This window comes from Ammodytes marinus (assembly GCF_949987685.1).
Source record: "Ammodytes marinus genome assembly, chromosome: 14".
Taxonomy (NCBI): domain Eukaryota; kingdom Metazoa; phylum Chordata; class Actinopteri; order Uranoscopiformes; family Ammodytidae; genus Ammodytes; species Ammodytes marinus.
Window position 1 is genome coordinate 21,070,007 of NC_137218.1, and position 22,461 is coordinate 21,092,467.

Here is a 22,461-nt window from a genome sequence, read left to right on the forward strand (position 1 = left end):
GGATTTATATGAAAGAAAAGACTAAATGTATTAATTATTTATTTTATATTTTCACCTGCTGCTCTCCTTCTTGTGGTGTGTTGTCAAAAATCAAAAATGTAAAACTATTGTGAAAAGTGTGCATACATTTTGAGTCTCATGATGAAGTGCCCGTAAAAACAAAGACATTGGGCTTGTAAACCAAAATCTTTAAATTCACTTGGGACGGACTCTGCAACTCGGAGATGGCGCCAGTGACGAAAGTAAAATATGTGTGTGGCACAACCTCATTGATCTCGCTCATACAGTGGCTAATTCATTATACAAGAAACATGGCCATACTAAAGAAATATGAGTGTTTCAGATTATTCTGGCAGGGATCATACGGCTGAATGTCAGTCTCGGAATGTGTTGTTCAGATGGCTCAGAGGACTGCTCCATCTGTATGAGGGAACATTTGGCACTGCCTCCAAGCCAAATCTGTGATGCCAAACTGACGTAGGCTACATGGTGCAGACAGAACATGGTGACCCCTACAGATGGTTTTCTGTGAGTCAGGGTGTGTGTGTGTGTGTGTGTGTGTGTGTGTGTGTGTGTGTGTGTGTGTGTGTTAAGGTACAACGATAGCACAAAGCTCAGAAAGGATATTTTAAGTACTAAGATATTCATCATGCCCATTTTTCTGATGGTGGAGCAATTTTTTTTGCTGTATGGTACGTCAGTATGGCATCACAGCCTCTGGTGTCTGATATTGTGGTTTGGAAAACAGAGTTGTTACTGTAAATTTTAAAAACATAAAATAATTCTAAGCCATAAAATAAAAATGTAAATTCCTAAATTGAGTGGTGTTTTACTTTAAAGTGGTATTTTCTTGTATGTAAATGTGCATGGTGTATGTGTGTGTTGTGTGTGTTTTTATATATATAATACAACATATGTATAATATAATACATATATAAGTGCAATCAAATATTATTTCATTATCTCAGACAACAAAAGTAGTATTTTTTATTTATTTTTAAAGTCGAATTAGAGTAAAACTTCAAATGTCACCCGCCACACCAGTAGGTGGCGGTAATGAGCCAATTCGGTGTTTGACATCCGCGAAAATAACTGTTAAGGAAGAGGTACCACGACCAGCTACCACGTTAGTTAGTGGCTAGTTGTTACCAGCAGGACTTGGTTGTTCTCTCCATCACAGACAGAGAAGTAGGTTGTCAGCCTTTTACTGTAAAACAGAAGAGATGAACGGGATGGACGAGGGACCCATGGCGCCACAGACCTTCCTCTACGGTGAGAGAACTTCTATATGTAGCCTACTGTGTGATTTTACGCTGTTTAACATTATACTTGCCCTCGTGTTTGACTTATGATATCCGGACAAGAACACGCTGTGGCTGTAATGTAAGGAACTATCCCAACTGTTAGGTTAAACCAGTCAACATGTTATGTCTTGTGTTAATATTCATTGCGATATTGAACAGGACTAACGAGAGCTACCCAGTGAATGGCGCGGTTTTCCAGCATGGACATATTGCTTAGCAGCATACACGTGTTTGACTACCAACATGGCGGCGCCCGTCTTATAGGAACAATGTTGATTTTTGATTCTCCTTTCCCCCTACTAGACCCGGGAATAGATGTATATTGTAATTTACATCTCATTGTGATTAACTGAATGATAAGAATTCAAATTCGACCACAGTTAGGCGCTCGTGGGCGGAAGCCGTGTCAACGTGGGTTCAAACCAGGTTTCACCGCGTGCGGTCCTCGTGAGATGAAAAGATGCATTGAATTACAGGCCTCTTTTATACATTAAAATCTGATATAGATCATGATTGAACACACAATAGACGTGGGGAAATAGTAAAGCCTTATTGTGCTTTTGAGTCTCAAATTCTGACCATATGGAAATGAGTAGAGCTGTGTTGTATAGTATAGTGCTCCAGAAAGACGAGGGATGGAAATGGATGTATGGTATCTGAGAAGTGTGAAGCCACCATGCACAGCACAGACAGTTTACTTTGCTGTACATAGTGGCTTTTACTTCATCAAAGTGTATTGTAACACTATTTAATAAGTACACAGTGACATGGTATTTGTTGGAAAGCACCACGCAGACCCCACTAGTTACTGTGCTGACTTTTCACCACAATGTTTTCAGTGACATGATTTTACCCTCATAATTGATGGGGGCTCACAGTGCACCGAGGCCATGTGGGGACACGCACATCAGTAGTCCTTATAGCGCCCCCCTGTGTGCATTTCTAGTATAGCATTATTATTTTTATCACATATTACATTCTCGGTTTGTATGCCTTAAAGGTCCCATATTATGCTAAATGCACTTTTTAAATGTGTTCCAACATATCCATGCGTCCACGGTGTGCCTAGAGACTGCCAAAATATCAAAAAAAATAACCATCTCTCCTTTTCTCACTCTCCCCTTTTCTGAAACCCCCACCCCTCCCCCCAAAAACACTCCAGTCAGAATTATCCCCTTTTCTGACCTCACAAACCGTAAAGCCAGAAGCTTCCACTGTGCAGCCCACACCCCTATTTCTTATTGGTCCACGGCCCTGACAGACAGAGGGCGAGGCGTATCTGGCTTCGCTTCCGGACAGGGGGCGGGGGGAGCTCAAAGATTGTATATTTACGAGGGGACCTGCAACTCTTTTTTTAAAAATAGGCCATTGTGAGATTAGCTGAACATCAGCATAGTATAATAAATTATCTGAAAGTTTTTTTCAGCAAACAATTAAAGAAAAATGTATTAGGGACCACTAAGACCATATAATATGGTGTATAATAGAACCGAAAAGTGTATAATATGGGAGCTTTAACTGTTGTGGCCAAGTTAATTTATTTGTTATTTTGAAATCTCTTCTTTAGGGTGCGTTCTGGAAGCCGGAAAGGAGGTGGTGTTCAACCCCGAGGATGACGAATTTGAGCATCAGCTAGATCTAAGGATGGTAAGTACCATGAGACGTTAAGGCTTCACATGGGCCTTAGAACATGTATTTAATTGTAACGTGGCAGGTATTTTATTTGGAATATATTCCTCCTTTGTATTGGTTTACCCGTATGTGTTATAAGGAATTTTAATACTGGGAAATTCAAGGACACCACATGGGCAACCGTTACACCGATTGTATGGCCATTGCACCTGTTGACACGGGGACAAGTACTAGCCTGAAGTGATTAAAAAAGGGGCATGGTGCCACATGACTGGCTAAATAAATAGTGTTCTATCAGCAGCTTCAGAGGAATGAACATCTGGAGAATAAAGTCCCCTTTAGGTTTTACATTCGGGCCCCCTACACTGATAGCCAGAACAGCATATGCATTTTTTTTTATTATTATTTTTTTATATAAATGTTACAAAGAGCTCACAATCCAGCACGGATAGTATAGACTTTTAACTGGACCCTCAATGCCATTTAATGGTGTCAAACGAGTGGAAACTGTAGATCAAAGTGCTGTATATTATATTATGGTCAGAACGCATCTATGAAAGAAAAACATATTGTGTATTAACTACGATTCCCGTGGCACACTTTGACATCATAAACAAACGGAAGCAAACAGGCTATCCCACGTTTGTGTGTGTGACCAGAGGCAAACGGGTTGCCTGTGAAATCACACTGAACTTGACCGTAGACTGTTGCCTTGCCCTCTCTAGGCCTGTGTGGACCCCAGCACTAAGGATGAGCTTCACATGGTGGAGGTGGAAGGACAAGACGCAGAGGGTCAGACAATCAAAGCGGCACTGGTTTCGCTCAAGCCCTCCACCCTGCCCACTGTAAGTAAACGTCTTCATGTCAGATGTACAACATTGTGTCAGGTTTTATTGTTTCGGTCAAATTGTGCTACTATGGCCCAACATCAGCCCAGGAGAAGAATAAGTTCACTTCATCTTTAAATTCAGCTCTTTATGCCATTAATTGATTGAATTTAAAGTGAAAAGTAGTATATCGTGATATAAATTACTTATACCGTGACACGAGTTTGACCACACCGCCCAACCCTACCTACTGTGTGGATGTAGAGTGCACCTTTTCTACACTGTACAACATGCTGATGTGTGTCTTGTTGCAGGTGTGTCTCGGTGGCTTCACAATCACACCCCCGGCAATCTTCCGTCTGAAGTCGGGTTCAGGTCCCATCCACATCAGTGGACAACACCTCGTCAGTGAGTATTATTGCAAGGGTCTACAGTTATTTAAACTGGTCTGGAAACATAGTTATTTCTTGATTTCCAGCGTATGTTTATGCATCATTAACTTGTTTGACACTAGCCTTAACATTTCTAAATGTTTCTTTAAAGTGATGGAGGCTGATGAGTCTTTTGATGAGGGGGAAGAAGAAGAAGAGGAGGAAGAGGAAGATGTCCCAACATCAAAGAAAAGACCCGCCCCCTCCCCTGCCAAAAAGTCTCAGGTAGGTTTGACATGGTTTACTGTTTTGGTTTCAGATCTGTCCAAATTGAAGAGACCAGATTTAACTTGTTGTTTTTACCTCCACACAGAAAAAGATGAAGATGGAAATGATGGATGATGACGACAGTGACGATGATGATGAAGATGATGAGTGAGTGTCCAGCTTCACATTCTAGACTGAACTTTTTCATTGCATACATTCAAACACAGTGAGGTCCATTACACAGTCAAAGCTATTCTGTTCAAGCTGCATCACCCTAAATCGAGTGATATCTAAAATACTTAAACATTAGTTCAATTTAATAGCTTCATGCCACATTTAAAAAAACAAATGGTGCCATCTTTTTTTAAATATCCCTGGGAATTCTCGTGTTAGTACCACATGTTAGGCTTGTCGTCCTCTCGGATGTTTCGAAAGATTCATTATTTTGAATGCTAGTAACTATAAAGGGTTAGGCATCTCTTTCCCTTGGACTTCAGACAGGCACAGCTTGCGTATGTCACTGTCCTGCTGGACATGAACCTGAATCTGCTTGTCATGATGCCAGCATACTTCTGTCTAACACAATGTAAAGGGTTGCTTTTGTGTTTGGCAGTGAGTGTACCTCTGACTGGAAGGTGTTGATGCTTTTTGTTAACCTGCCTTTGTATATTTGATAAATGTTGTTCCATGTTAGGTTTGGAGGTGTTCCTTTTGGATCAAAGTTGTTTTTCTGTAAATTAAAATGACTTTGCTTGTTTGTACCTTTTTGTAGTTGTGCTGCTAGCTAAGAAACAATAAAGTTCTATGTTGGCACAACACACCTAACCTGCTTTTAATAAAGCTAGTTTGGCATCATTACAGACAACAGGGAAATGTTAGTTTTTCAATTTATGCGATTTATCAAAGTCAGGCAATGAGTCGTGATGATGAGACTCGTGGCGCGATATGAATCTAATTTATGCTTCAGTTTTCTTGCAAAAGACAAACTGCTCGCAGTGCATGGAAAGAGCATTGTTTGTGTTAGAGTAAACGTTTTGATAAACACTGGGGAAAACAAACCTGTCGGTTCTTGATGATTTCTTAATGTATTTGTGATGAATGAAAATCACTTTGTCATTGGATGCTTCCCTTTCTGATTTTATTTTTATTTTTGGTAGGGATGATGACGATGATGAGGAAGACGAGGAGAGCGAGGAAGAAGACACACCTGTTAAGGTAAAGCACTTCTTCCATGCAGTATGTGAGAGCTGAATGAGCTGTTAGTCGTTTCTTACTAACAGCAGCGTATATTTTACAGGCCAAGCCAACGCCGACCAAAAAACAAGCCCCTGCTCAGAATGGCAAGAGTCCAAAACCCAACACTCCAGCCAAGAAACAGGTAACCGTTGGCTCATTAACTGCAATTTTCTCCCCACTTAACCATTTTTAGATGCACTCTGTATAATAATTAATTCAAAGGTTATACATGCCTTTTTTAAAGTTTCCTCTTATACCGTTTAACTTCTCTTTCCTAATATTTAAACATAATGTTGTTCATAGGGAAATACCCCAAAAGCAAAGGGCGACAAGTCGCCTAAACCCCCACCAGTCATTTTAACACTTCCTGAGGTCAAAGCCAAGATGCTGGAGTGCGTCAAGAAGGTTTGTGACATTTTTTTATTTATTCGAATATCTCGCTAATGTTTCATTACTGACATTTTCCTCCATTGGAAAATGCATAAAATTTAACAAATACATGGTGAGAGAATGCAGATTTGCTTATTTGTTGTTCTTTCCATTTTACAGGGAGTATCACTACCTAAACTCCAGCCCAAGTTTGAGAACTTTCTGAAGAACGGTTATAAAATCTCAGATGAAAAGGTACAGTACACCTTTACGCTTCCAGCCAATCTCTCCGGCACCCATTGTTGTGCTAAATTAGCTTGCAAAATTAATCTCTGAACTAAATATTATGGTAGTTACGTATTTTATTTAAATTAAATAGAAAAAAGTTTTGGAAAGGCATGCTAACATATTGGTGCAACTAATTTCTCAGTTCTCCTGCATTTTTTTTTTTAAACTTATTTGCCATCTTTAGATCCTACCACTAGGGGGCTCCAATGTTTAAGAATGACACAGCTTGTCACCATTTAAACTAACTAACTTTTTTTTCTTTTTTTTTCAGATCGTGGCCGAGATGTGGAAGTGGAGACAAACTGTAAAGGATGAGAAATAACTGTCTGCGTAGTTTTATTGTCTCTTTTTATGACGTGTTTGTACCCATAGCACCTCTCAAACCTTCTGAAGCCAATCTCAGGGCCTCATTCTCTGATTCTAAGTGTAGTCCAGCTCCATCTGTCCCTCCTGTATGAAGAGAACCAACTTACACATTTTCATCCGTGTAAATACAATTCTTGCTAGATTGTTGGAACCCGAGTATGGAGGCGATCTTAATGTGTTTTTATATATTCAGTAGACATTGATTTGGCTCCATGTAGGGACAATGAAAAAGCATACAATTATTACACATAGTTAAAAGCACATAAGACTAGCAACACATCAGCTCAAACATCTGGTAAAGCAAATATTTTGGCTGCCAGCATTTTTAAGTCCCGAAGTTGCTGTGTAGTAGCACCATGAATATAAAGAAAAACTTTGTGCACTTTTTGAAATGTGAATGTTTATGCTATTGTGAGATTCCAGAAGTAATTATACCATGAGAACAAATTGTCCACCTGGTTTCTGTTTGAAACGTGTCATTTTTCATATTTCTACCGTCCGGCAATATCAGCCATACAGTATAAATCTGGTCTGTTTCCTTTTTCCCTTTTTTTTTAATAATAAAACAAGTTCTTATGACTTAACAAATCAGGAAGATGTTACGAGAATTTCCCATGTGTCCATGCATGAGGCCTTTTCTAGCAGAATATCATTCCATGTTCTCAAGAAATGTAGTGCAAGTTTGTACGACATAAAATTTGCTATGGGTTTGGATTGACTATCCATGGATTGATTAAATAAAAGATATGAAGACCTGCCAGTGTTTTGTTCCTTATCAATGACAACTGATAAGTTTTACCCAATTTGAAGATTCAGTTCGTTTTCTTCAGTTTTATTTTTGTTATTTGCAACAATCTGCTGACTAATAAAATGTCCAGCAGAGAATTTGTCTTGTGTTTCTTTGGGTTTCCAGTGTAGAATCCTTGGTATCTTTTGAATGTTGTATTACTTGGTTTATTTCCTCAACATTTCCCTCTGCATAAGGCTGCAGAAAGTAGTTACATAAAAGAGGTGTGCTTTTACATTCTCACTTTCCACGACAATTAAAGAAATGAGCCACCAAACTATTTTGTACAACTTGTGATTGTCTTTACATCATGATGTAATTGGCAGTCATTGTTAGCCCAACATCAACTCTTAAGATGTAATCTGCTTCTGACAGTCATAAGATACACTTTACAACATCACTGAATGCTCCTGTGCATTATGGGACTTGGTTATTTAACACATTTGGCGATCTTAGTGTAGGCTACTTTGTCATTTTAGAATCAAAACACAGCAGATGTGCTTGTCAGCAGGACAAAAAGATAAAACATCTTTGTTTACGGGTATAATATCGAAAAATAAAGAGTGCAAACATGACGTGGTAAACGGTTTTCTATTCCTTAAGGGAGACTTTCTGCCCATAAAGCAAGTTTCCTCAAAGCACACCACAGTGTAGACATAACATCTTATGGTAACAGAAGAAAGAAGTACCCAGGTTGGTTTCATTGTGTTAGTTTATAGCACAGATGCAGACTGAGGTCAGACACTTTGGCCATAATCATTAGGTTATAACTTATCACTTGTAGATTGTAGAATGGCAGTGAGAATGAGAACAGAGGAAAAGGAGAACTAGAGCAAGACCTTGCCGGGTCTCAGGCATATGATGACATGAGATGAGATGGTGTTTAAGACTTGAAGAATAAGGTGAATTCAGGTGCAAATGCTCTGCTATTGTGAAATATTACCTTTCACAACTGGAAATGGATCCAAAAGGCAGACCTGAGCAAGCATAGAATACTATTAAGAAGGTGCTACACTTATATCCACCCATTCAGTGCATAGCGTTTACCCCAAATAACAGCAGTTACTCAAACACACCACAAGGTGGCAATAGAACCAAAGGAACCTTCATTACGTGTGCCATTATAATGCTGTGTACCCTCCAAGCCAACAGAAGATGGCTTCCAGCCAGAATACAGGCCATGATGATTTCAGATGTCTCAATAGCAAAATCATATGCAACCAGTCTGTCATGTTTGTTCAAACATTTTTAAATACCAAAACACTGTCGTTTTGAAGGAAGTGTGTTCATATTTAAAAGGGGTGTACATGCCAGGTGTCATATTCACAGCATGTTAAAGGCCTACTTCACCGGTTTGAATATGAAGGTGTATTGAATTCTGAGATCCTATGTAGTATAAATGTGCGAAAAAAATTGAAATCGGTTCATCCTAGCCTGAGAAAAGGCAGAAAGAGTGTTTTTTTAACCCTAAATTTCTCTTTCTCGTGACATCACAGAAAGAGAAATATAGGGTTAAAAAAGAACGTACTTTGTAAATATTACTGTGATGTCTTTTACTGTGACATCACAGTAATATTTACAAAGTACGTTTTTTTTTAACCCTATATTTCTCTTTCTGTGATGTCACGAGAAAGAGAAATATAGGGTTAAAAAAAACACTCTTTCTGCCTTTTCTCAGGCTAGGATGAACCGATTTCAATTATTTTTGCACATTTATACTACATAGGATCTCAGAATTCAATACACCTTCATATTCAAACCGGTGAAGTAGGCCTTTAACCAGTTAACAAAATCATACTTTATTATTGTGCAGAGCTTGTATTTCATCTACATTGTATGGTCATTTCTTTGTTTTAAACTTTCTATTTTGTTTTCCTTCCCTGAAAATATATTAACATTCTAGCTTCTCATTTTGATTGAATGAAAAAGTAGTTATTGTTTCGCATATGTATTTCCACAAGCCAGAAACAGTAGATTTTCCACTTTTATTTGTATGTACAACAGAAACTTTGCAAAGGACAATTTAAAAAGTTTAAAAAAAAATGTATGAAGTTGATTTGTACAGCAACATGTATAATGACTAAAAACTAGTACAGGAGCAATAAGCAAATCCCAGTCACATACTGCAGAACAGGTCAACATCTGTCTTACTGGGTGTGTATCAGCTAAACATTGGCAATTTGATTAAAAGGAATTTATTTACAGCAATTTAAATAGTTACAATTGTACTCCAGCACTTGATATCAAAATGGTTTACAGTGGTAATGAATTACTTGTGTTCACATAAATAAGGCACAAATACATGGAAACTATGGTAGCACATTTCTTCTCAGTTGCCAGATGAACTATTATGCATTCAGCCTAACCAGTAATAATGGTGTTCGGGTTGTCCATATCTGATTCCATGCCGTGCATTCAAACCATTTTACAAAACACAATGTACACAGTAGCATGTGAAGCATATTCTACATTCCAAGTTGCATATCATCAGGGGTGTTTCACCTCATTTGTAACTTTGTGCTTTACAGCGGTCAGCAAAGTGAATAGTATACTACACAGTATACAAATCACTAAGCACTGGCAGATTGGGCTGGGCAAGTGAGCGCTTCAAGAAGTAAACAGCAATTATTTAAAATGTGTACGTCTTTGTTAAAATAATAAAATATAACAGTAACATCACAGAGAAGCCCTGACAGAACTAAAATACAAAATGAAATAAAAAAAAAACAGGTTCCGAGCACCTCCTGGGATACATCTTCGTAACTGAGTTGGACTAGCATGAATGTCAAAGTGTTCCTTCAGCCTCTAACATGGAGCTGTGTCTGGTTCAAACGTACTCCTTGCTGCTGGCCGGTCTGGAGACGGCCATGGGATATTTGGGTGAGGAGGATTTTGATGTTTTAGGGCAGGTTGCTGCCAGCATGGCACCACCAATTACTGCCAGAAAGGCTCCAGCCCAGGCAATGAAGATGGCAGAACCAAACTCATACCTGCAGGAAGGGAAATTACAGTAAGTGGAATGTAATGACAGCGCAGCTTCAACTGACACAAAACAATCAGCAGCAGCACTAGAGATGGGTTGAACACATGTACATGTATGGATACAAAACAGACAACTAATTGGTATTTAAAAATCAATACATTTTAATTCAATTAAAAAAAAATGCATTAAAAAGGTTAAGATTTCTCATGTACTTACTTGGTATTGACAGGGGTGAAAGGGTTGTAGAAGGCTTGGATGATGTCATGAGCATACCAAGAGCAGGCGACAATGGAACACAAAGCTGTTGGAAAGCAAAGAAAAAGATTATTGAAACTGTTAAGGGGCCAGGAGGAGAAGAGACTAACCAAAAAAAGTCAAGATAAAATTGCTTCTTACCTCCTATCAGGATGACAATGCCTCCAGTCATGGCAATGCGAGACTTGCGAGTTTTGTCGTCTCCTCCACAGTTGGTGCACTTCATTCCCATGACGGCTACGCCCAGGCCAGCTACTGTTACGATAATACTCACGATCATGAGAGCGCGGGTTGCTTGGAGGGCACCTGGATGAGGGGACAGGATAGGGTTAATACACAAGACATTTTCACAAGGATTTAATAGTTACTACCACTAGCAATTAGTGACTAGGTCTAAGGGTGTGGCAAGACGAAAACAAGCTTCACCACTGAAAAAACAATTAGACAAACAAAAAAGTTGCAGTGAATGTTGGGTAATAACATTTCTATCAAATGTTTTGAGGCCACCATTTTGGGCAAAAAAAAAGCAGCGTAAACAGAGTGGCTATTGTCTCTTGTGTCACTGCCGCTCCCTTTAACAACGCTCCACAGAAACTGGCTCTAACCGGAAGTCCAAGGGAACGCTGGGGGGGTGGGGGAGTTGCTGCTTGGGTTTGTGTGTGTGCAAGACAGAAACAGGTCTGACCAGGTTTCAGGTTTCATTCTAAGGAAGACACTCCCAATTTCAGGAACTTGCAGGCCGCTTTTCAGCAGGTGTACATTGCAGCTTCAAACTACCATACAAAAAGACACAGGCGCGCTCTAGAATGTGAAAAATGCCCGGTGTTTCAATAAAATAAAAAGGTTCAGAATATAGTTGTCACGCTTTTCAAAGTTGTCTCTAGAACTTCTGGTTTGTGTCCGTAGATTTGGAGGAGTAATTTCAGAAAAGTGAGCCATTATTTGTTCACTAGCTCCATATCTAACCACAGCTATAAAATCACACAATCTTTATCAAAGTGGGGTTATGTTCGTGTTTGAAGAGGCGATAAGGCACATTGTACTGCCGATACTTTATCAAATGTTTTGATAAGTCAACACAGAAAAGAAATGCAGCAGAAATATAAAGAAAATTATACGAGGAATTTGGAGGAAATGGACAGTTTGTGAATTTTTAACTCAGAAGTTAAAAAGTAACTTGCATCTCTTTGTGCATTTTACAGAATAAAAAGGTGAGTCACGATAAACACACAGGGAGGGGCAATAAGCAAAAACCACTCCTCTCATGACATTCAGGCAGTCAATGCCCGGGGGCAGTCTGTCAATCAATGTAATTAGGAGTCAGACTATGTACAATGAAGGACACAACTGTCTGCTACCATTGACCCATTTAGCCACTGCTATAAGATAACAGATAAAAAGGTCATAAAGACGAATGATATCATGAACTTTAGGTTTGGGACTTCAAAAACAGAAAATGTATATTTTTTCCTCCAATTAACTTTTCTTCTTTTGCTTATTAGCAACATGATTACTAATGAAGACACATGTAACAGTGTAATGCATTTCCCTGAACCAATCCCAACCAACACAGGTGTGAATGCATGCTATGTGGCATACCAAAGCCTGGAAGCAGGGCCTTTTGTAGTGATTTGAAGTGTCTTCATGTAGGTGTTGAGATAAAACATATGGAACATTTGAACTAAATGCTGCATTTGTCACTCTTCCACAGTGTATGAAACTCAACATTCGTGGGCCCAAAACGAAGCAAGGAATGTCTGTGTTAACATGACACCCCATAGGCTAAAGACAAAGCAACCGTTTGCGGGGCTGGTATTTAGGCCTGTTGACTAAACAGTGGCCCATGCAGGTGTTGTTTAACCTGTAACTACCTGTGCTGTGTAATGCAATTCCTACACTGTGGGGGTTTGCGCCGAGCTGTAGTCTACTGCACAATGGATACATGACAATCATTGCCTAAAGTGAAAAAGTGTGAACGCACACTATACAAACCTATGCAGTGGAAATAATTTGTCAGCACTGAGCCACGAAGCTGCTCTGCTGCACAGTGCAGGTGAAGTGAGGCCTTATACTGCGTGCTTTAAACCAAATAACTTGGTCTCAGAGAATAAGATGGGAGTTAATAAGTGACAGAACCGGTTCGGCCAAATTACAGGAATCTGTTAACAGCGAAGAGTTGTGAACAGACAAATGAGAACCGACCTGGGGAAAACGTTACAAGTGTCTTTGTTCAACAGGTGCATGCATGTTGGTTACATCATTTCCTGTTTAACGTTGAATAAAAAAGGTAGGCCTACACCGGTTAATAACCTTGGTTTGTAAAATCAGTTATAGGCCTACATTAAAAAAAGTTTAACAAGTTTAAAAAAAAAAAGGCCCCACCCATTTTAGCCTAAATAAAAAATACACACATTTTACATGTTGAACTCTTCGTTTCAAAAATGCAAGAACTTCGACGACAGATGCCTAACAACCCAACTGAAAACTGGTTGACTTACTGTTGAGCTGCAGGATGGAGTCGTACACCTTGCACTGGATTTGGCCCGTGCTCTGGAAGGCGCAGGACATCCACAGTCCTTCATACATGGACACCGCCGTGATGATGTTGTCCCCAACGTAAGCAGACATCTTCCACTGCGGCAGAATGGTGCCAATTATCAATCCAATGAGGCCCAAGAGGGCTAGGGCGAATCCCAAAATCTGCAGACCCGAGTTGGCCATTTTCCACTTCTTCTTGTTCTACTTCTCCTTCAACGACTCGACGGCGAATCAATAGACGACGTCCACCTGCTTTGAAGGTAGCCAACAAAAAAACCCACTCCTTACTTTTTAAATGTGTTTTCTTGCTGATAAAGTTCGCTCCTCTGTTATTATCTATTGGCGTACTCCCTGAATTTCTGGAAATAAAAAGGCAGATGACGGCTATAATTCAACTCTCTCGTTGATTGTCCACGCACCTGTTGCTCTGCCGCGCCTTGAATGAGGAGCTGGTAGCGGGCGCGAGCTCTTTTAGGCGGTTTCTGTTACAGGTGGGAGGGAACGCGCACGTAGTTTCGACTCATCCGCCGTAAGCGTCAGAACACCTGAAGTTTCATGATGTCAGTTTCCTGAAACGCATACCCTTATGGTGATAAATAAATACATCTATTTACAAAACATAGATAGATAGATAGATAGATAGATAGATAGATAGATAAATAGATAGAGAGAGAGAGAGAGAGAGAGAGAGAGATAGAGATAGATAGATAAATAGATAGAGAGAGAGATAGATAGATAGATAGATAGATAGATAGATAGATAGATAGATAGATAGATAGATAGATAGATAGATAGATAGATAGATAGATAGATAGATAGATAGATAGATAGATAGATAGATAGATAGATAGATAGATAGATAGATAGATAGATAGATAGATAAGTGTATTTAGGCTATAGCACCTTTACAGAAACAACATTCACAAGTGCTTCACACGATTAAAAAGGTAATAAATATGCCACTTGGACCTGGTTAACATAGAAAGATAGAAAGACAAATAAATTGGCTAATAATGATTTGATTTGTATTATTTATGATAATTAAGATTTTAGAAAAAACATCTGAAGTTTATCATTTGAATGTTGAGATTATAAATACGCTTGAGAGCCATGTGTAGCATTTCGCAATATAGCCTATTGGTTTTTCACTTTTTATACAATCAATTACAACAATAATGCATCAGGTATGCTACAATATGAAGTGACACAATACATAGGCTATATCTTGTAATGTGCAAGATCTCAAAATACCAGACTCCTACTATGGAGAAGCTCCATTGTGAGTCCTACACAAGTATTTTTAATACTACTATATGTAATGTTGTTCACGTAATTTAATTAATAGAGAGCAACAAGGAGAGGGCCTTGCTTCTGCTATAATAAATGCATAGGCCTGTTGGCTTGACAACATTTTGGCTCTGCATAAGTGCCAAAATGGGAAGTTGCATTAACGTAAGTGGAAGTTGAATGGATGATTAAGGTCCCTACAATTTGAATTATATTGTTGGGAGACATGATGAGGCAAATCAAATATTGCACTGTGTATTGTGATCACAGACCATTCCAGCATTCCTTTTCAGGTTTTTGTGAATTTCTTTTATTTTTATCATTTGAATTTCTAAGTTCAGTTATAATTAAACACAAAAAATAATACATAGTTTTCAATATACACAAATGGACAAACATGTTTTCTTCTCAAATATAGGATGTCATACAAATGTCATACAAATATAGGATGTATGACATCCTATATTTAACAAAGAATTGTTGCCATGTGCTTGTGATGCAGGTCAGATTAAATGGCTCTCTGTACACTGCACTGACTGAAGCGTGTACTCTGCCCTAGGTCAGCTGCATTGTCTTGAACTCCACTCTGCCTCGGAGGAGGTACATTTTGAATCCAGGAAAATCAACAAACGGCTGCAGGAGTGGCTCGCAGTTGTAGGTGGGAGAGTAGTGAGCACTGATGGATCCTGTCATTATGACAACACATAGAACATCTAATGAATAAGTACAACAGATGTAATATTTCCAACAAATCATCATTTACCACCGTTACAGTCTGGTTGTGAGTAATCTGATGCCTGATACTGTATTTATTTAGTTTTAGACCGCAGAATGTATGACTGAAACATGGGGAAAAGACAGACAACAGTGTCCTTGATAAAGGCACCTTCCAGTACATACCACTCACTAGTCTATAGAATGTGTCCGAACCAGTCAGCTCCCACTTATGACTCTTTGTCTATAACCCTCACTTCCGCTTTAAACACTTTTCATGGCTGATGCAGTTAACAATGGAAAAAAAACAGAACTTCTTTTTATGTGTCTTGTAAATAATTTTTGTGTTTCACTGAATGTTATGTTACCATTAGTTTCTATTCCACACTGGCAAACTGTGGAGATGTAAGAGAATCAGGAAGTTCAGAGTGGGAGTTTCACTTCCACTGTTCCCAGAGGAAGAACTGTTTTCAGAATGACAGTTTGCCTGATCATTTGACTGTAACACCATGACTAGATGAGAGGAAATCCCCGGGCACTGATGTCAGTTTAAAACCTGATAGAGGTAGAGTCTTATACACCATGTCAGTATAGCTGTTACTTTTATTGCTTGAGAATTTCATTTCAACTTGATTTTCAAATTAAAACTTGGATTTACATATGAATGTGTATAGTGGTAAATCATTTGATGTCAGGGACATGCTACTCAGTCTTAGTGGTGCATGTAAAAATCGGTGTTCCTTTTGACTTAATTCTGTGCTGTACAGTACGGTTCAAAGTCACAGTTGGGAGTTAATTCTGTTACCTGACCAGTCAAACCGGTTTTAAATCAGCACCACCCGTTATCCAAGCAATATATGCCATTCCCAAAGCAATTTCCTTCTACAAGCGCAGGCATGTGAATTTCTTTACACACGGTTACTACTGCACTGCATGAAAATGTCAGGCGATTGTTTTGGTTTTGAAAAGTTCCACGATACTTGCGCAACAGTGAGTCTTTTCAGATGGATACCCACAGTCACTCTCTGACTCATCAGCAGGTAGATACAGAAAGTATGTAGTAAATACTTTTTGCTTGTCTCATGGTTGTTTTAGTTTTTTGTTTACATTACTCATCTGAAGAGAGAGAAGCAGGCGACACTGAAAGGACCAATTTGAATGTTGTCACAGGGCTTCACAGGGTGCGGCCGTTCTGGGTCAGCTGGGTCAGGCCTCTACCACCATTTATTTGTACAATGCTCTTAAAGGTTAATCCCCAGTCAATGATTATATGAATATTTGAAGTATGATTTTGGCTTTTTTTGCTGAATGTTTCATCCCAAAAAACAAAGGTGCTGTTACCGCCTTTACTGCTAAAACAAATACACTATTCCCTAGTATTCCAATCTCACTGAAGAAGAAAAACTAGTACCTGCATGAAGATCTTTCCCAAAAGTTCCTTTGATATTTCGAGTCATAATTTGGGGGTGGTTAACAATTGTATTATTTCTCATGGTCAGATGTTTTCCAATTAGGATTTATCCTGGCCATCAGAAACTTTTGAACTGTAACGGCTCACTTAAATCATTTTGACCTTAGTGTTGCACCATCATTCTAGGGAGCAGGATGTGGGACAAAAGGTCACATGAGTCTAGATGAAACAGAACAAAAAAGCACAATGCTGTCATCTGGTGGTTACCTCCAAAGCTATAGACATACACCCATTGTAGCTCTTGCTCAGTGACTGTAACCTAAGTGCCATACACATTCATCGGCCACTTAAAGCTGATTTTGACAAAAACAATTTTTGACAACAAGCATTATCAGTACTTGTTGGTACCAGGTTGGAACCCCTTTTTGCATTCAGAATGGCCTTAAAACATAGGCATGGTAAGCAACAATACTCATGGAAGCTGTGGAATATGAATTATGGTAATTTGGTTATAGGAGTCCAAAGTGTGCCACTGTGGTTCTAATACATCCTTATCACATAATTTGTTAGCCTCACCTACAGAGATTTATATTGACTTTTCTTTATGATTGTTTTCCATCATGTGGAACCACCAGTAGACATGTGTATAGTCAAAAGATCATTGCCGTTAAGTACTTGGAAAGAACACGATTAAATGCAGCAAATGCACATACATCCTCCAAGGTTGCGATTTTCCCACGTTTGTTCAAATTTGCCATGTAGATGCCTATAATGGAAACACGGGCATATTCAGGGTAATTGGTTCCTCCAGCAATCGTGAGAACTATATTTGGTTTAATGCCTTAATCCTCATTCGCTGCATTAAGAAATATAAAGCTCCATTCAGTGTGAGCAGCTCCTCTCTGTGCGGGTTTACTGAGAATAATCTTGTATAAATGCACAAATCACGCTTCCATGAGATTTGAGATGCACCAGTAAAGAGCAAGGAGGATCAGAGGAGGAAAGAGGGCTGTCTGACCCTGACTGGGGGTCACGTCTCAAAAGGGGAGCTGGTTGCTAAAGTCAGTGACAGCCCAGAGCACACGATAATACACTCAGAACAGAATGCTGTTCAACTTCAGCTTGTTCCAAAGTATGACTTGTAACTTAATTATCGCAGGCTTTGGGACATGAGTCGTCATCCATTAACCACGGTTAGAGCACAGAGATTGTAATGTTTAATTGACTGCTCGGTTGTGAACCAGCTGTAATTGCAGCTATTCATCCAGCTGATGCAGTTTGGTTAAATAATCCTGCTTCTTTGACAAGATACACGAGGCCTCGGAAGATCAGACAGATGTTATGTTGTTCATCTCGGACCATGATGAACACTTTCTGTTCACATTGTTACGCCTGGATGTTTCTGATGGGGTTTTTTTCCCCACCATTTTCTTACATTCTGCCAATTCTTAATGTAAAATATGGTATTTGAGATGTCACCATTTCTCCGTCTCACAGATGACTTATCTGTTTTTTTTTAAGTGGATTTATAATACCACCATAAAGCATTGATGCAAAAATATATTATGGCAATGGTGAAAGGTCATACACCAAGTTTGAGCATGTTCATGACCAATTTAACGAGAGTGTGGCCCATGGCTACAGTGCATTTAGCAGGTAAAACTGTGTATCAAATACAATGGTGTGAAAGTCAATGTGGTTATACAGGTGTTATAGGTAACTCCTTGCTCTCTATCAGCAAGCCTGTGTTTGTTTGTCTCTAAAGAGGAAGGTGTGGTTTTAAAGAGTTCTACCCTGTTAACTATGTTACTGTTTATTACAGATTTAAGATTTTTGAAGACACCAATAATCTCCTGATTGTCCATTACAGTATTTTCTTTTCATCTTTGGCCAAATCAGACTATGAAGGGTGTACAGAAAAAAAGTGCTTTGGAGTCCCACATCTCAGAAGTCCATGAAGATTCATCTCCATGGTTGTGTGCATGTCGATAGGGACACAAATGAAATAAAGCCCCCCCCCCCCCCCTTCCCCTCCCCCCAGGGTTGCCAGCTGCCAGTGGAGTGCATGACTAAAAAGCCCATGGGCCCATATTAATTGCACATGATATTACATAATGATAATCATTACAAATGATTGCTTCCAGAACAGTGATGTGTTTAGTCAAACGGGCGTAAAGACTGGAAGGGAAGCTCCTGGCCCAGCTTCGTTAAAAAATATTAATTTATAGACGCCAAGATGCATCTTGCCCTGGCCTTTATCAACATTTTTACCTTGCTGTAACACTGGCACTCACTTTTGTGTGTATTTTACATAGTATTTATGCAGAGGCTTATTTTAAAACACAGTCAATGTCCTTAGACATGTCTTAGAAAACTTTTTGGGGATATCTAAAACGGCAGATTTGACCCTGTTTGGGCATACGAAAAGCTGAAAATGCAGTTGTCCGCCATCATGGCAGAGGCTCCTTGACCCCGCTATTCCTAGAGTATGTCAATGTCGTCGAACGAAAACCCATATTCTAGCTCAAGGAGAATCTTCCATGGATTTTGAAAATATAGATAAGCATTCTATGGCCTGCCTGCCTGCCCCCAACAGAGCCCATGATGGTAGCGCATCCTCCACCCAAGATTGTTAGCTACTTGGTCTAAACCTCCCACCCTCCCATCCTTTTCAGTCCACCATGACTGAAAGTGACAGAAAGAGCTTATAAGTCTACTGCCTTGACGGTGAGAGCTCTTAACATCACCTCCATGTTGACAGCTTACCAAGTAAAGCTTGGTCAATATATATCCAAGACTTCTGTGTGGGATGAGATAACTAGGATTATGGATACTTTTGTTCAGCACTGCCCTATACAGGCAACAAGGAAGTGTATAGCGATGTAGGTGCTGCAGGAAAGGGCAATATTGCTCAACCTGAACTTGTTGGATAGAGAAGATCAAGATTCAAAGATTTATTTTGTCACATTCTCATATTTCAGTATGCTCAGTGAAATGGGGTTGTGGATCAAAAGGATGTTCACGTGAAATATTATTTGTAAGTTCCTGTGAAATATTATTTGTAAGTTCCTGTCAACTATCCATGATTTCCCAGAGTGAGGCAGAATCGTAAAGACAGGATGTTTAACCTCCTTGGCTGTCCATGATTTAGTGATGGTTAGACAGGGCCTCTGTGGTGACCCCCGCCTCTTGTTGAGAAGGGACCTGCACTAACACAAAAGCAGACAAACTGCTCGCTCTATGGGCCCAGCCAATTAATGGTTTCATTTGAGAGCTGGACTATCACAAAGTTTTATTTCTACTTTTCTAAATCCAGAGCATCAACCTAATTAGGCCTAATCAAAGTGGAGAAAGGAATGCTTTGTTATAGCACAGTGTATCTACCATTCAGTTGGACATTTTCTTCTAACAAAATGTTATGGCTTTTAACGTTTTACAATTCATTAAAGACATATAGGCCTACACATCTCCAAGCCGATTCCACCATCTTGGGATTTATGTCTATGTCAAATTTAGATTTTGAGAAATAGTTTTGTACGCTATAGAATTTAGCATATCATACAATATGACCGACATTATTAATATAATGTAGGCTAATTCAACTGATTTTTTTTTTTTTTTTGCTGATACAGAGCTGAACTTTGCTGCTGTAGTTTAGATTATGTTTCTTCAAATCCAAACATAACCTTAACCATGCTGTAATACATACTGTACCTTTAATAGCCTACATAGGCACCACATGACATAGCATCCTTTTGGAGTGGATGAGGCAGTGTCTCGCATTCCCATCTGGAGGGATTAAGACCTCTGTGTCTCATGAATGACCTTAAAGATAAATACAAAAGGGATGCTCAAATTTGTATTAGCCTATATTAATTGCATGTATTCCACTCATCGGTTTCCAAATGAATGAAGCCAAAAAAATGCAGCACATGATCAATGTAATTTGATTTTTTTATACACTGATTACAATAAGGGCGCAGTAGGCCTATACTCTCTGCTACTGAATTTAAATATTGTCGGTTCTCCTGATTAGCCACCACGGGCTTGGCCACAACAAAACTAAACAAAAAGCAATCAAAGCCTGTATCACAGTCTCTTCATTCTGCTTAGATTCTCACTTACAAATTAAAACATTGGCGGATTAAACACACAAAGTGCATATCGTGTCATGTCTTTTTTTGGAGAATTGTATTTTAGGCTACATGTCAAAAATATATAGCCGAGTCGGAGGTCATGCTGACGTTCTCTGCCACAGGGGGGCACTGTCAGACGCATGTGTTGATAACAAACCGATTCAAATGGCGGGCTAACCCAAGTTTGTGGAAAAATGCTATCATGCTACATAATTTTTTGTAAGAAAGAAACAAAGGAATACAAAGACTGCTACAACAATAACTTACTAATGAGGAGGATAGTGAAAGCACACATTTAGAGAAAAGGGGAGGCAGTGGGAGTATGGCTACATGTAAAAGGCCTCCCGCAGTGAAACAATTTTTGGAGTTGATACTAGCTTAATTAAGCTAGCCCTGCAATTAATGTGAAACCAGCTAGCTTAATTTATGTTTAGCTTCCTTGGGATTTATTACTGGGGCAAATGTCTCTGCACAGAAGAATGTAAAGAAGAAGCACCCACTTTAAGGTAAGACAGCTTGGATGCCAATTTTTAAAGATGCTAATGTGAAAGATTTTATTAACAGTGCAACAGGTTGTATTATGCTTTGCTTTGCATGGAGGTTTGTGAACAATTGTAATGTATGTAAGTATATGAAATGAATTACATGTGCGTTAAGTATAATTCAGGTTTGAAAGAGGTTTTTTTTAAGAATATTTTATATAATTCATCTGAGAAACCCATCAAAATCAGTGTTGTTACTGATTCACTGATGTGCTTACAACAAGTTAGCCTACTTGATGTTCTTCTGCAGATGATCATTATTTGGTTTAAAACATGCATACTTTGCATAGAGAATATACACAGTAAGTTTACTTTGAAATAGTTATCTAGATATAGGTAAACGTGACATTTTATACAGTGAGTGTGTTGTATGAGTGTTGCAGAGCATACACATAGCCTTCACCGGCTTCTGTAGTCATTATCAGTGGTAAACCAAAACCTCACCTCAGAGATCAAACTTTGAGATGAAGTACTATGTGAAACGCTTAAAGGTGGAGTCAGCGATTATGGAGAATGCTTGTTGTCAAAATTACTTATTGTCAAAATCAGTGAATATCTCCTCACGATCCCATATGTGTGTGCAGCGTGCTGAACATTCATGGTGTTCATACACAGCCTATGCACTGTAAACTGGTATGTAAACAAAGAGCATGTAAAGAAAGGGGGCCCACCATAGCTTGCAACAAGCTTGTTGACAGATCCTAGGTTGTATTAACACTGGATTTTATTTCAGTGCGCATACAGTAGGTTATTGAGGAGATCATATTCACTGATTCATATTATTTTGACAACAAGCATTCTCCAGAATCACTGACTCCACAGGAGAAGTGATATTTTTTTGTTAACATACTTGTTAAATCACTCCGTATTAATCATACAGAAATCACTTAAACAGTATGCACAGTTCATAACACAGTATCCCAGTAATTCAGCCTTGCAGTAATTGCCAGATAAAATGTTTAGTTTCCTACCCATTTTAAGACTGCTGGTCTCTGTGCCCGTGAATGATGACTGACTGCTTTCCATCGCGGCACTATCTGACGAAGACGGCTGCGCGTTCATGTGGTAGTGACAAAGGGACGAGGGAGGTGAATGCTAACTGCAGTCACTGAAAGGAAGTGAGCTAAAATGACCATATCACTCATTTC

At 39.1% G+C, this 22,461-nt stretch overlaps 2 protein-coding genes across 2 annotated transcripts; one reads left to right on the plus strand and one right to left on the minus strand.

Moving 5' to 3' along the window:
• Positions 1-1,113: 1,113 nt before the first annotated feature.
• On the plus strand, positions 1,114-7,556 carry npm1a (nucleophosmin 1a). The gene is made up of 11 exons (XM_080041518.1): positions 1,114-1,272; positions 2,872-2,951; positions 3,662-3,781; positions 4,078-4,171; positions 4,307-4,419; positions 4,508-4,569; positions 5,559-5,616; positions 5,699-5,779; positions 5,941-6,042; positions 6,187-6,261; positions 6,566-7,556. Exons 1-11 carry the CDS (start codon positions 1,224-1,226, stop codon positions 6,614-6,616), a joined length of 885 nt encoding a protein of 294 aa, XP_079897644.1. The 5' UTR covers positions 1,114-1,223; the 3' UTR covers positions 6,617-7,556.
• Positions 7,557-9,418: 1,862 nt separating this feature from the next.
• LOC307260329 (claudin-7-B-like) lies at positions 9,419-13,657 on the minus strand. Its single transcript, XM_080040541.1, has 4 exons — positions 13,184-13,657; positions 10,827-10,991; positions 10,647-10,731; positions 9,419-10,437 (listed from the first exon to the last, which is right to left on the minus strand). Exons 1-4 carry the CDS (start codon positions 13,404-13,406, stop codon positions 10,275-10,277), a joined length of 636 nt encoding a protein of 211 aa, XP_079896667.1. The 5' UTR covers positions 13,407-13,657; the 3' UTR covers positions 9,419-10,274.
• Between the last annotated feature and the right edge of the window lie 8,804 nt (positions 13,658-22,461).